At 45.2% G+C, this 13,386-nt stretch overlaps 1 protein-coding gene across 16 annotated transcripts in view; it reads left to right on the forward strand.

Moving 5' to 3' along the window:
- Positions 1 to 13,386, forward strand: part of LOC133372935 (histone-lysine N-methyltransferase PRDM16-like) — a 545,545-nt gene that overhangs the window by 180,292 nt on the left and 351,867 nt on the right. Inside the window, exon 2 of one of the 16 annotated variants that reach the window (XM_061602148.1) lies at positions 10,656 to 10,755. The exons of the other annotated variants lie outside the window; for them this stretch is intronic. Coding sequence (XP_061458132.1) covers positions 10,656 to 10,755 — 100 coding nt within the window. The remainder of the gene's footprint in view (positions 1 to 10,655; positions 10,756 to 13,386) is intronic. 16 annotated transcript variants of the gene reach the window in all.

The raw sequence follows: 13,386 nt of genomic DNA on the forward strand, positions 1-13,386 counted from the left end.
AGTCCCCCTGCTGCTTTCTTCATCCACCAGTCTGAACTAACAACATTGTTTCATTCAATGAACTTTTTAAAAAGAAATTGGCTAAACTGTTTTTTAACTGTTTTTAATTATGTGCTGTAATCCACCCTGGGACACACATATAATCCGTGGTACTGCTTGATTTTATGTAGGGATTATAATTACATTTTCATTTAGTGAGGAGAATGATAATATATATCACTTCAGACTATTTACATCTCTTTGTATGCAATATAAGAACGTAAGAAGACAAACCCTGCCCGATCCAGCCAAAGACCCGTCTAGTTCAGCATCCTGTTCTGACAGGGGCCAACCGGATGCCTCTGCTGAGAAGAGGGATGGGTGAATCTGTCCTTTCTGGGTTCCCGCGTTTTCTAATTTTTCTAATCTTTCTTCATTTCAGGAAGGCAGTTTGCTATGTTCCCGTGTCTTAAGGAAAGGGCCCCAGCTCAGTGGCGTAATACCTGCTATGCACACAGAACTGAATAAGAACCGGTGCCTGAGTTTGCCTTTACCCATCCAGTCCCTTTTTCTTTTCTTTTATACTTTTGCATTGCAATCTTGAAGGAAGAGACCAATCATATTTATAAGCCACTCTGAAAGCCTTTTTTTTTTTTTTTTTTGGCCGAAGAGGGCCATAGTTTGCATGCAGAAGGTACCAGGTTCAGTCCCTGGGATCTCCAGGCAGGGCTGTGAGAGACTCCTGCCTGAAATCCTGGACAGCCGAATCAGTTTAGACAATTTTGAGCTAGATATACTACCAGTGGTCTGACTCTGTATAAGGCAGCCAGTGGCTGCTGGTGGCTTTATGTCAGTGGGGCAGTGGAATCCACTCTGGGTTTTAATTCAAGCTTCCAAGGTGCTGAAGCACCACTGTAAGTACCTCCATATTGCAATTTGGGAGGGGGGCACTGAAGTTGAAAGATGGAGGGTTACCTACCTATAGTAACTCAGAAGTAAGCCCCGCTGGGTCTGATGGGTACGTACACTGAGGATTGCAGCCTTACAGTGCAATTCTATGCATGTCTACTTGGAAGGAAGTCCTGTTGAGTGTAGTGAAGCTTATTCCCAGATACGTAGGTTTAGGGTTGCAGTCTTAGAATAAAAATGCAAACTGATCTTTAAAAAATCTTCATAGAGTCTGCAGAAAAGCCTGGGATACTAAAAGCATCCAACCTATATTCTAAACAGCAGCCCGTCCATCTACCAGAAAGAACTTTATTGTGCATCATAAGTTCCATTGTTTTAATCGATTTGCAGGACTCCTTATTTTCCAGCAGGATGAATAGTCAGATGTAAAGTTTTGCTTCCTCCGGAGTTGTAAAGCAGATAGTTTGTAAGTACATTCAAAGGGAACCCCAACAGGCTCCACCTTCAGGAGTCCACCTGTTCCATGTTTGCTCAGAATCAAAGCAAAACAGACCACAGCATCATTGTCCTATTAATACTTTTGCCATTCAGAATCAGGATTTTATTTGAGCCCATTATCATCATTAAATGACCTAAATTAAGGGCACTTCTAGATTGAACATTCATCCTGATTAGTTTACAAGGAGATTACATGATGCTGGCTGCTTAATGAACATTTGTTCTGATTTGTTTGTGGAGCGGTTAGATGATGTTGCTTCAATGCAGGTGTTATTTCACACTTTAAGTGCATTTCCCCCATCACTTTCCTTATCCCAAAAAGTCTGGGCAAGTGAATCTGTTGCACAAGACCCTCAAATCAATTATAATTGCACAAGCTGAATCCCATCCGAAAATAGCCGTGGTTTGGAAGTGCCCCAGTTATCCTTAGTATTATTTTCAGCATTAGGGGGGAAATGGGTTTAATTTGAGTTTTAAATTCTGTCGGGTTTTGACATATCTAACAAGTCTGTGACTTGAAATATTGAAAGAAGGTTAAGCAAGGGGGGGGGAAAGGTAACACTTAGCTCTGGACAGCAGCTTCTGGTTAATGATTCTAATAAGACTTCTGTGTGGAAATATATTTGATGCCTGGCTGAACTCAACTTTTACAAGAAATCTAACGCTGGCATTTAGAAGAGAAGTATTTGGACACTTTCCCTGCTGCTTTTACTAAGGGAAAATATGCATTAAAAACACTTTGAAATATTTTTACAGGCTTTAGTCTCTATTCCACCAGCAGAAATCCTTTTAATAAAAGAAAAAACCTTAATTTAGCCTTTAGCAAGTGAGGGCAGATAGAGTCTCCCTCCCTCTCTCTCTCTCAATTTTCAATCCATGCATCAAGTTTTATGTAATGCCGTGGAAGGATTTTATAAATTTATTTCAGAATAATGCAACTTTTCTTCCACTGATTCCTTTTGCTCTTGGTCTTATGAGTTCAAAAGCTTTTCTCAAGATAATTTGATTCCTACTCAGGGGGTGGTAGAACTTGGATAAAAATTGGAGGGGGGTAATATTTCTAAAGAAGTTTTTTTATTTTAGTTTCTGAGACTACATTTGTTACATGCTACTTTTATTATTTTTTATTGCCTTCATTTTAATTTTATCTTTCCTTTTCCATTGATTTCAGTGAAGGCACATTCTGCTTACTTCTGCCTCTAACCTTGACCTTTTCTGTCCAAATCATAGCATTGGAAGGGGCTTATAAGGCCACTGAGTCCAATCCCCTGATCAGTGCAGGAATCCAAGTTAAAGCAAATGCCATGAAATTGGTAGGCTTTCTATTCCTTCACCAAAAAACAAAGTTTTCCAATTTTAGAGGCAATTATGGCATCCTATAAGCGTCTCATTCCTTTCCTTGGAGACACACCCTGTCTTCTGCTGCCTGTAACTTTGGTGTTTTCCATCTAAATGACAATTTGCTGGCGTTGTGTTACTCTCTCATAGTGTCATACTTGCTGAATGTCATTCAGATTCAGCTAATATGGTGGGAGGGAAGAAGAAAGGAAACGAATGCACCCGCATACATTGTTCACATTTTTTGTGTTTACATTTGCTTTCCACGCAAGGAAGTGCATGTGCTTCATTTCTTTTAAAGAAATTAGTAATGAAGTGTTTCAAGGGTCCCTGCACTTTGAAATATAGTGGGTGGGCATATTTTTGTGATGGCAATGACACAACAGACCATCTTGCCAATGAAAGTGTGTTTGCCCCCACTGCGAGTCAGCCTTCAGTGGGCATTTGCTGTGGTGTTCGTTTTGTGTGGAGCTGCATAAAGAATTTGAACTGCGCAGGCAGAGAAAAAGAAACAGATCTCCATTGCTCCTGAGGAAGGATTACTCTGAAACACGTTGAGCCTCAATAAATTTACCAAGCACCAGAGCCTGCCTCTTTTTTTTGTCCATTACGTGGTGCTTCTCCCTTTTCTTTCTGGCATTCTACAGCCATATACTGTATTAGTGGACAAAACCCATTTCAGTGCTATAAGTGATGGAGTTGTTCCATCCAGAGAGCCAGTGTGGTGTAGTGGTTAGAGTGTTGGACTATGACCTGGGAGACCACGGTTCAAATCCCCACACAGCCATGAAGCTCACTGGGTGACCTTGGGCCAGTCACTGCCTCTCTGCCTCAGAGGGAGGCAATGGGAAACCCCCTCTGAATACCGCTTGCCATGAAAACCCTTTTCATAGGGTCGCCATAAGTCGGAATCGATTTGAAGGCAGTCCTTTTTTTCAGGATGACCCCACTGAGACCAGACTTTGGGACAGAGCAGGAATTAAAAAAAAGTATTGTAGGAACAGAGGGGTGATAATAATCACCATTTTGGTGGCTGTAAGTAAAACTAGGGGCTGAGGATTAAGGCGAAGAGAGGATGACCTCATGGCAGTGTGGGGTTGGGGAGAATAAGTGAGGACTAAAGAGAACCAACCCCACCAGGTTGGCACAGCAGGGGGAAAAGACTGGCAAGGCTAGCAGTTGAAAGAAGCAAGTGGCAAGGGTTCAGGCTGGCCTTTTCCATTCATAATATAATAATATTTTTGCAAGTACCCCCACTGCTTGCACATAGAGGGTTCCTATAGGCTCTGTTTTCCCTTGCCACCCACCCCAATCCATGTTTAGGATGTTTGAGGGGCCATGGAGGTAATATGAGAACCATGTGTACCAGTGTGGTGTAGTGGTTAAGGTGCTGGACTATGACCTGGGAGACTAGGGTTTGAATCCCCACACAGCCATGAAGCTCACTTGGTGAGCTTGGGCCAGTCACTGCCTCTCAGCCTCATGAAAACCCTATTCAGAGGGTCGCCATAAGTCAGGATCGACTTGAAGGCAGTACACGTACATGTTCCATCCAACCCCAAGCACCGAAGGCAGAACCTCCCCATGTCCTAGAAATCATATGGGCTATGGGACGGATGAGATAGATCAGTCTCTTTCCAGTCTGTGGAAGATCCATATGTTCAGTCCCTCATAACAGTAGAACTCGTGGGCATCCACCAAAGCTAAATTTTGGACGGTTCAGGACAGACAACAGAAAGTGCCTCTTTGCACAGCCCATAGTTAAATTCGCTCCTATAAGGGGTAGACAATAATGCTGGGAAAAACAGAAGGGCGTAGAAAAAGAGGAAGGACAAACAAGAGATGGGTTGATTCCATAAAGGAAGCCACAGACCTGAACTTACAAGATCTGAACAGGGCTGTACACGACAGATGCTCTTGGGGGTCGCTGATTCATAGGGTTGTCTTAAGTCATAATCGACTTGAAGGCACATAACAACAACAGCAACAACAAGAGGTAGAGATTGCCACCAACTTAGATGGCTTTAAAAGAGCATTAGACAATTCCATGGAGGAGAAGGCTATCAATGGTTATGGTCGCCCTCCACTGTCGGAGGCAGTATGCTTCTGAATACCAGTTGCTGGAAACCGCAGGAGGGGAGAGAGCTCTTGTGCTCAGGTCCTGCTTGCATGCCTCCCATTCAGTCATCTGGTGGGCCACTGTGAGAACAGGATGCTGGACTAGATGGGCCGTTGGCCTGATCCAGCTGGTTCTTTTTTATGTTCTTCACTATACTTTTCAGCAGGCAAGTTGAGCTGTTCTCTTTTAAATGGAATTTAACTTGTTGCTATCAGAATTAATGCTTAATTAATTTTAATGTGGCAATCTTGGCTGCATTGTTAAGTATTTGTCTGTGTATGTTTGCCACCCTGAATAGTATTATTTTTTTACAGAAAGGTGAGGTAGGAATGATGACGTTGATAAAATAAAACATTGGACAAGCATGTTAAACGTAGGACGGAAATGCTGATCTAAACCATCACTTAAACTTAAGGCTGCAGCATTTTGCCTGCAGTCCTAGGCTGACTTAGAGTGCAATCCAAACCCAACCAACCTTAACAGAGCAGCAGGATGCCCATCACCACCACTTCTGCAGCCCTGCCATGCACACAGGTCAGGACAGAAAGTTGGGGGGGGCAGGCCAGAGAGCCAGGAAAGCCCTATGAGGAGAGACTGAAAGAACTGGGCATGTTTAGCCTGGCGAAGAGAAGACTGAGATAGCACTCTTCAAGTACATGAAAAGTTGTCACATAGAGGAGGGCCAGGATCTCTTCTCGATTGTCCCAGAGTGCAGGACACGGAATAATGGGCTCAAGTTGCAGGAAGCCAGATTTCGACTGGACATCAGGAAAAACTTCCTAACTGTTGGAGCCATACGACAATGGAACCAATGACCGAGGAAGGTGGTGGGCTCTCCGACACTGGAGGCATTCAACAGGCAGCTGGACAGCCATCTGTCAGGAATGCTTTGATTTGGATTCCTGCATTGAGCAGGGGGTTGGACTTGATGGCCTTATAGACCCCTGCGAACTCTACTATTCTATGATTCTAAGGGTGGGGCCTGCAAGTCCCTTTATAAGATCTCCATCTTGAGCTGTTGTAGTGCTGGTCCAACAGCTTTGAGCTTCGGTGCAAAGCCTTGCTGGACTAGGGGAATGGACACTTTTCATCTGTAAAGATACCCCTGACCCTGGGTCATCTTAATTGCCCTTGTCTACATCTTAAGAGTTCTCCCCCCTAATACACTCCAACTCTTTTGGTAGCCAGAGTCAGTCCTTACCATCATTGAACTGTATACAATGCAGGGATGGGTGAGAATGTTTATACAGTTGGCATTTTAAACAGAATTTATCAAATTCTCACTTTCCGAATGAATATGAGAACTGAAACACAGCCATCCTTAGAAGTTCACATTTATTAGAATTTTGTGATGCAGTTCGCCAACTAAACAATATTGACAAAAATGCAGATATGAGGGGAAAGTGTGCACAAAAAGTAATATATGAGTGAAAATAACATGCAAAATGCATTAGATAATGAGAAATGGCTTGCAAAAGAAGTGTGCCTTTGTTAAAACTGCTTACAAAAATGTGTTTATTAGGAGAAATTCTCACTAAAGTGTGCTGGATTAGGCCAAATGCCCATCTGTGTATGCTGAACAGCCTGCCCTTTCTCCCTAATCTAGCCTGCTGCTTTAAGAACATCAGGACAAAGGGCCATCTAAGTCCAGCATCCTGATCTTCAGGCCAACCAGATGCCTGAAGTTCTCTGTCCTGGACCCTAAATTGATGTTATTATTCAGTACCACATCATATCCACCCGAGCACACACACTGATAATTAATTACGTTATTGCTTCGTTATTCTACCCCATTTATTTCCATGCAAAGAAAATGCAATGCAAATGGGGGGGGGAATGCAATCAATTAATGTATAGTTTGCAGACTGATAGCAACAATAACAGTGAATACTGATTGTGTTCGCTGGATTGATTTCCATTCCAGCCATGGGACAAATAGGCAAAACGTGGCAATTTCTGTTCCTGTTTTAGGTGGACGTTGCCAGCATCCCTATACACACCCGAGTGTGAGTGTGCACGTGTACAGACACACACACTGATGCTCTTCCCCTTATGCATGGATGTTACCATCTTGGCTGCTTAAGGGATGGCACGATATTATTACATCCCCCTACTTTGTACCTGGTTAGAGATGAAGATGCCTCTATTATCCCCTGTGGGTTTTTTCCCCCTTTTATTTTCAGATAACATTTCCTCACTTCAAACTTTTATACTGTGCCTTTCAGAAGCAAGAGCCTGTAATTCTTCTCTCTGCATTTAGGGAATGAAAACTGCCTGTACTCTTCCCTCACCCCCCAGCCCTTTCTCTCTGCTACGTTTATATGCCAACAACCTCCCCTGGAGAATCCTTTTCTTTGCTGGCAGGGTTGTAGAACCCAGAGCCTCTTGCTACTTTATGCAAAAGTAAAAATGACCCTTCTCTCTCTCTCTCTCTCTCTCTCTCTCTCTCTCTCTCTCATGTGAACATCCAGTTCTGCAGCTGTCTGCCAGATCTGAGCCTTGGAGGGATGCCACGTCTCAGGAAAAAAGGGATAATGTGAGGGCATTCCACGAAATTGCTACAGGCTTGAGCCTAAGCTGTCATTGGCGACTTGTGAAGTCTGAAAAAATATCGTGTCATATGGGAGAGGGTGGAAGCGGCGACCCAAAATGCAATCATCTCTGGGCATCATACATAGCCTGTTTGTTTGTTTCTTGCATACTGCTTCCATGCCCAAATGCCTTCTAAGCGCCTTCCAAGTGTAAAAGCAATGATAAAACATCCACACATAATTAAAATACTTTACGCTGGTGGTTCCCAAACTTTCCCCCTCCATTTATTTTATTTTATTTATTGAATTTCTGTCCTGCCGTTCCTCCCGAGACTATTGAGCCATTGATAGCCTTCCCCTCTGTGAATTTGTCTACTCCCCTTTTAAAGCCCCCCCCCAAGTTGGTGGCCATTGCTGCCTTTTTGGAGAGCAAATTCCATAGGCTGGCTTTGCACTATGTGAAGGTCGGAGGCTGTATGCATCAGAACACCAGTTGCTGGAAACCACAGGAGAGGAGAGTGCTGCTTTTGGGCTCAGGACCTCCTTGTGGGCTTCCCATTGAGGCCTCTGGCTGGCCACTGTGAGGACAGGATCCTGGACTAGATGGGCCTCCTTTGGCCTGACCCAGCAGCCTCTTATGATGTGCTTATGTGTCTTGGGACGGCCCTGGAGGCTGTGAACAGCAGGTAGCGGGGGGAGAGACAGCAGCACCAAGAGCCTTTGGGGATTCCCTGTGGAGAAGATCCATTGCTCACTGGTAGACCATCTGCAGAAGTCCCCAGGTTCAATTCCGGGCATCTCCAGGTAGGGCTGGAAATGTCCCCCCCCATCTGGAACCCCAGAAAGCAGCGGCCAGTCAGTGTAGGCAGTACTGAGCTAGATGGGCCAATGGCCTGACTTGGTATAAATCAGCTTTTCATGGTCCTATGTCTTCTAAGGGACCTAGCTCAGTGGGAGAGACTCCACTTTGCATGCAGAAGGTGCCAGGTTCAGTCCCCAATGGCAGCTCTGGTAGGGTTGGGAGAGGCTCCCTGCCTGAATCCTTGGAGAGCTGATGCCAGTCAGTGTGGGTGATACTGAGCTAGATGGAGCAATAGTCTGACTCAGTTTCAGGGGCTTCCTCGGCCTCAATAGAAGCCCAGTGATGACCACCCCTGATGGCAACTCTGGAAGCAGATTATATTTGTGACAAGTGTTCATAGAATCTTAGAATAGCAGAGTTGGAAGGAGCCTGTAAGGCCATCAAGTCAACCCCCCTGCTCAATGCAGGAATCCAAATCAAAGCATTCCCCACAGATGGCTGTCCAGCTGCCTCTTGAAGGCCTCCAGTGTCGGAGAGCCCACCACCTCCCTCGGTCATTGGTTCCATTGTTGTGTGGCTCTAACAGTTAGGAAGTTTTTTCTGCTGTCCAGTCGAAATCTGGCTTCCTGCAACTTGAGCCCATTATTCTGTGCCCTGCACTCTGGGACGATTGAGAAGAGATCCCGGCTCTCCTCTGTGTGTCATCCTTTCAAGTCCTTGAAGAGTGCTACTATATCTCCCCTCAGTCTTCTCTTCTCCGGGCTAAACATGCCCAGTTTTTTCAAGTCTCCCCTCATAGGGCTTTGTTTCCAGTCCCCTGATCATCCTTGTTGCCATGTAGTGTCATCCTGGAGAAGCAGATGGAGGATTTTTTTTTCTTTTGGGGGGGGGTTGGTTTTGAGAAGTGATATTTCTCAGGTAGGGTGCTGGCCACCCTTCCGGGCATCCTCAACTCCAGGGGAAGAAGTAAAAAATAACACCCTATGGTGACAGCCAGTGTGGTGTAGTGGTTACAGTACTGGACTATGACCTGGGAGACCAGGGTTCGAATCCCCACACAGCCATGAAGCTCACTGGGTGACCTTGGGCCAGTCACTGCCTCTCAGCCTCAGAGGGAGGCAATGGCAAACCCCCTCTGAATACCACTTACCATGAAAACCCTATTTGGGATTGACTTGAAGGCAGTCCTTTTCCATTTCATGTGTTTGGAAAGAGGGCTCTGCCTCTTTGGTTTCAGTTTGCCATGTTCCTCTTCGATGGACTTACTCTGCTCTTAAACTCAGCCTCCCATTCTCAGCCTGGTTGGAATCCCTGTTTCGTAAGTGCAAAAGAGGCTAATCACAGAGTGGAAAATAATTTGACTTGCTAATACCCAGAGGAGAAACATTTACTGCAACCACAAGTATTTTCAGGATTATGGTATATAATGCTTCTGAAAGCCTTGTTTCTGGGGGCATGTTTGCGTAAGCAAGATTACCCTCTCTCTCTCTCTGTGAAGGAAACATTCTTAATCTATAGCTGTGTTTCCCCCCAGAATGCACCCAGCAAAATTCCCCTTCCCATTCCTCTAGTGATCCCGAGCAATGACTTTCAGAACAAATGTTACGAGGCCTCAAAAGAAGAGGAGGGGATCTTTCACCAAGGCCCGTTTTGAGAATAGAAAAGGGATGAAAGATTCATTCCTTAAAAGTCGAGCCCCGCTGTTATAACTGCTCTGCTCCCATTTGGCAGTACAAAAATGCCTTTCCATGCTGAAGTGAAAACTGCAATTTCGGTCGGGCGCTATTTCCCTCCCCCCCTGGTTCCCGATTACATCAGAGGTCAGCCATTAATATTCTCGCTAGGAGTCTTGCACGTTGCTCCAGAGTCCACAATGAGGCAGTTGTTGGGTTGTTATTCTGGGGATGGGGGGGATGTGAAAAGGGGGGTTTAGGGAAATAGGGTACAAAGAAAGCAAGGAGCCTGCAGCCGATGGTTGAATAGAGGAAAGGTAAATCTGTTCTCCACCCCCCCCCAAAAAAAACCACCCAGCCACATATAAAACTTCTTTTTTTAACAAAATGTGGCATATAATGTCAGTTTTGTAGCCTCACCTCTACCTTCTTTTAAAAAATACTGGGATGTTCATTTAGTAACGTGCTATCTAAGGGCCATAGCTCTTCTTTGTAAGCAGAAGGTCCCAGATTCAAACTCTGCCCTCTCCAGGTAGGGTTGGGAGAGACTCTTGCCTGGAACCTTGCAGAGTCGCTGCCTGTCAGTTTGGGCCACGTTTGTGGAACGTCTGGCCTTCTGGATGTTGCCGAACTAGAACTCCCGTCATCTCTGGCCGTTTGCCGTGCTTGCTGGAGCCGATGGGAGTTGTCGTGCAGCAAAATCTGGAGGGCCAAAGGTTCCCCACCCCTGGGATGAGACTGAGCTGGATGGGACCGTGGTCTGACGCTGTATGAGGCAGCTCTCTCGTTTGGTTTTATGTTCCTAGGCTCTGCTTCATTCCTACGCAGAGGAGGGCTGTAGCTCAGTTGTGGAGCATCTGTTTTGTGGATGCAGAAGATCCCAGATTCAACCTTCAGCATCTCCAGGTCAGGCTGAACCCCTAGAGAGCTGGTGCTAGATTGACTCAGTAAACTAAAGCAGCTTTCTTTTTTTCTTATGCGCCCTTTCATGTTTATCATAGCCCCTTCCTTCATTTAATAGTCCTCACCTCTTTAGGTCCATAAAAGAGTGCTGAATGCCGAGTAACTGCAGCCTGTGTTTACATGGAAGGCCAGGACTCTGTTCCTGGGCTGGTGTCAGGGGTTGGCATCACCAGGCACCCGTTGATGCCCACATCACATCGGGAGGGTCTGCTGCCAACCCATAGAGCTCCCCCTCCTCCTTAGTGGCATTGCGTATTCTCTTGCACTTCTCAAGTGTGTGCACAGTGATGGTGACAAGGACAAAGAGCACCAGCCTCTCGTTGTCTTGCCATCTCCTTCTGGGTACCTGTACAGATTGGGCCTTCAGGAGAGGCCAAGCGAAGGATCAGCGGTGAGAGAGGCAAGGAGGTGGGTCCTGCTCAGGAAAACGTCTTGTCCAAGCCCCCCACCCCACATCCGACTACTAGTCATGGTGGCTGTCTTTGAACATTTTCATGTTCAGAGACAGCATGCCTCTGAATATCACTTGCTAGAGAGGTAAGAAGGGATTGTTTCCCATTCTGCTCTGTATTAGTCGCATGCTGCGCTGTTTCCATGCCGCTGCAGTTCACCTTCCGTCAGAAACGACCCTATTTTTCTTGGTGAAATTACGTAACTTGACATAATTAATTATGTAAATTACACAAGTTACATTGTCATTGCATTATTCCACTCCATGCATTTCAGTGCAAAAGAAGCACAACACAAATGGAGGAGGGCAACTTCATTCATTGTATATCATTTGTGGACGGAAAGCCACCACAATCGGGAATACCGATCATATTTGGTGGACTGATTTCCATTCCCAACATGGGTTGAATAAGCAAATGTCAGCAATTTCCACTGCTGTTTTCATCAGAATTCTCATCCTGACCATTGGCTGGGGATCACATGTGGGAGAGAGCTATTGCACCCGTGTCCTGCCTGCCGTCGTCCTAGTAACCTCTGTTTGGCTACTCTGGGAAACAGTATGGCAGGCCAAGGAGAACTGTTGCCCTAATCCAGCAGGTTCTTATATTCTGAAATTTATTCCGAGATGGATAACTGGATGGTGGATAACTTGACAAAGATGTCAACCCAGTGTGCAGCATCTGCGAAGGCAATAAATTCCATTCTAGGGATTATTAGGAAAAGTACTGGAAATAAAACCGATATCATAATGCCATTATAAAAATCTACAGTGTGGCTGCATTTGGAATAGTGTGTGCAGTTCTGGCCGCCTCATCCCAAAAAAGATATCGCAGAGTCGGAAAAGGGCAACCAAAATGATCAAGGGGATGGAGCTACTCCCCTGTGAGGAAAGGTTGCAGCATTTGGGGCTTTTTACTTTTGAGAAAAAGCGAGTCAGAATTGGCATGATGGAAGTGTATAAAAACATGCATGGCATGGAGAAAGTGGCTAGGGGAAAGTGTTTCTCCCTCCCTCACAACATTAGAACTCATAGACATCCAAGGAAGCTGAATGTTGGAGGAAAGGACATCTTCACACAGACTATAGCTAAACTGTGGGATTGCATGGCCACCAACTTGGATGGCTTTAAAAGAGGATTAGACAAATTCAGAGGAAAAGGCTATTAGCCGTGATGGCTATGCTCTGCCTTCATAGGCGGAGACGGTATGCTTCCAAATACCAGTTGCTGGAAGCTGCAGGAGGCGAAGAATGCTCTCTGCATTTGGGCCCTGCTTGCGGGTTTCCCATAGGCATCTAACTGGCCACTGAGAGAACAGGATGCTGGACTGGATGGGCCATTCTGCTGATCCATCAGGGCTCTTCTGATGTTCTCATGAGATTTCAAAGGCCGTAATAAAGTCTGTTGTCATTTTGTCTCCACCCACCAAGAAATGCCATCCTGTCTAAGCAGTACAAGTAGACTTTCCATATCATCACTGGTGTGGAGGGGAGGGGAAAAGGTTCTTGTGGTTTGTATCCAGTGTGCTTAGGTCCTGCTTGTAGGTTTTCCATGGGCATCTGGTTGGCCACTGTGAGAAGAGGATGCTGGACTAGATAGCCCACTGGCCTGATCTGACTGGCTCTTCTTTTCTTGTGTTAGTCCTGTGCAGAGTTAGACCCATTGATTTAATAGACATGACTAAGTTAGGACCATTAATGTAAGCGGGTTTACCTAGAGTAAAACTTAAGCCAGCTTGCAGAATTCACTCCCACAAAATGTAGGCTTTTATCCAACTAAGTCCTACTCAGAGTAGACCCACTGAAATTAATGAACCTAAATTAGTTGTGTCTGTTAGCTTCAACAGATCTACTGTGAGCAGGATTAGCATTGGACGTTATCCATCGTCTTTAAGAATTCCATAAAATGCAGAAATCTATCTAGAGACTCTGATGGCATTCAGTGTGTTCCTTTGTATCTTTTTTTTTAAAAAAACCCCACAACTCCACTGTCTTCAGAAACTCATGGAACAGGTTGCAATTCCCCTGCTTCCTTTCTGTGCATTTTAGCAAAACAAATAACAACAACAAAAGAGCCGAAAGGGGACGTAACAGGAGAGTGTTGAATAATAGCCTTTCTTTGCAATC

This window comes from Rhineura floridana, chromosome 18 (assembly GCF_030035675.1).
Source record: "Rhineura floridana isolate rRhiFlo1 chromosome 18, rRhiFlo1.hap2, whole genome shotgun sequence".
In the NCBI taxonomy this organism is placed as follows: Eukaryota; Metazoa; Chordata; class Lepidosauria; order Squamata; family Rhineuridae; genus Rhineura; species Rhineura floridana.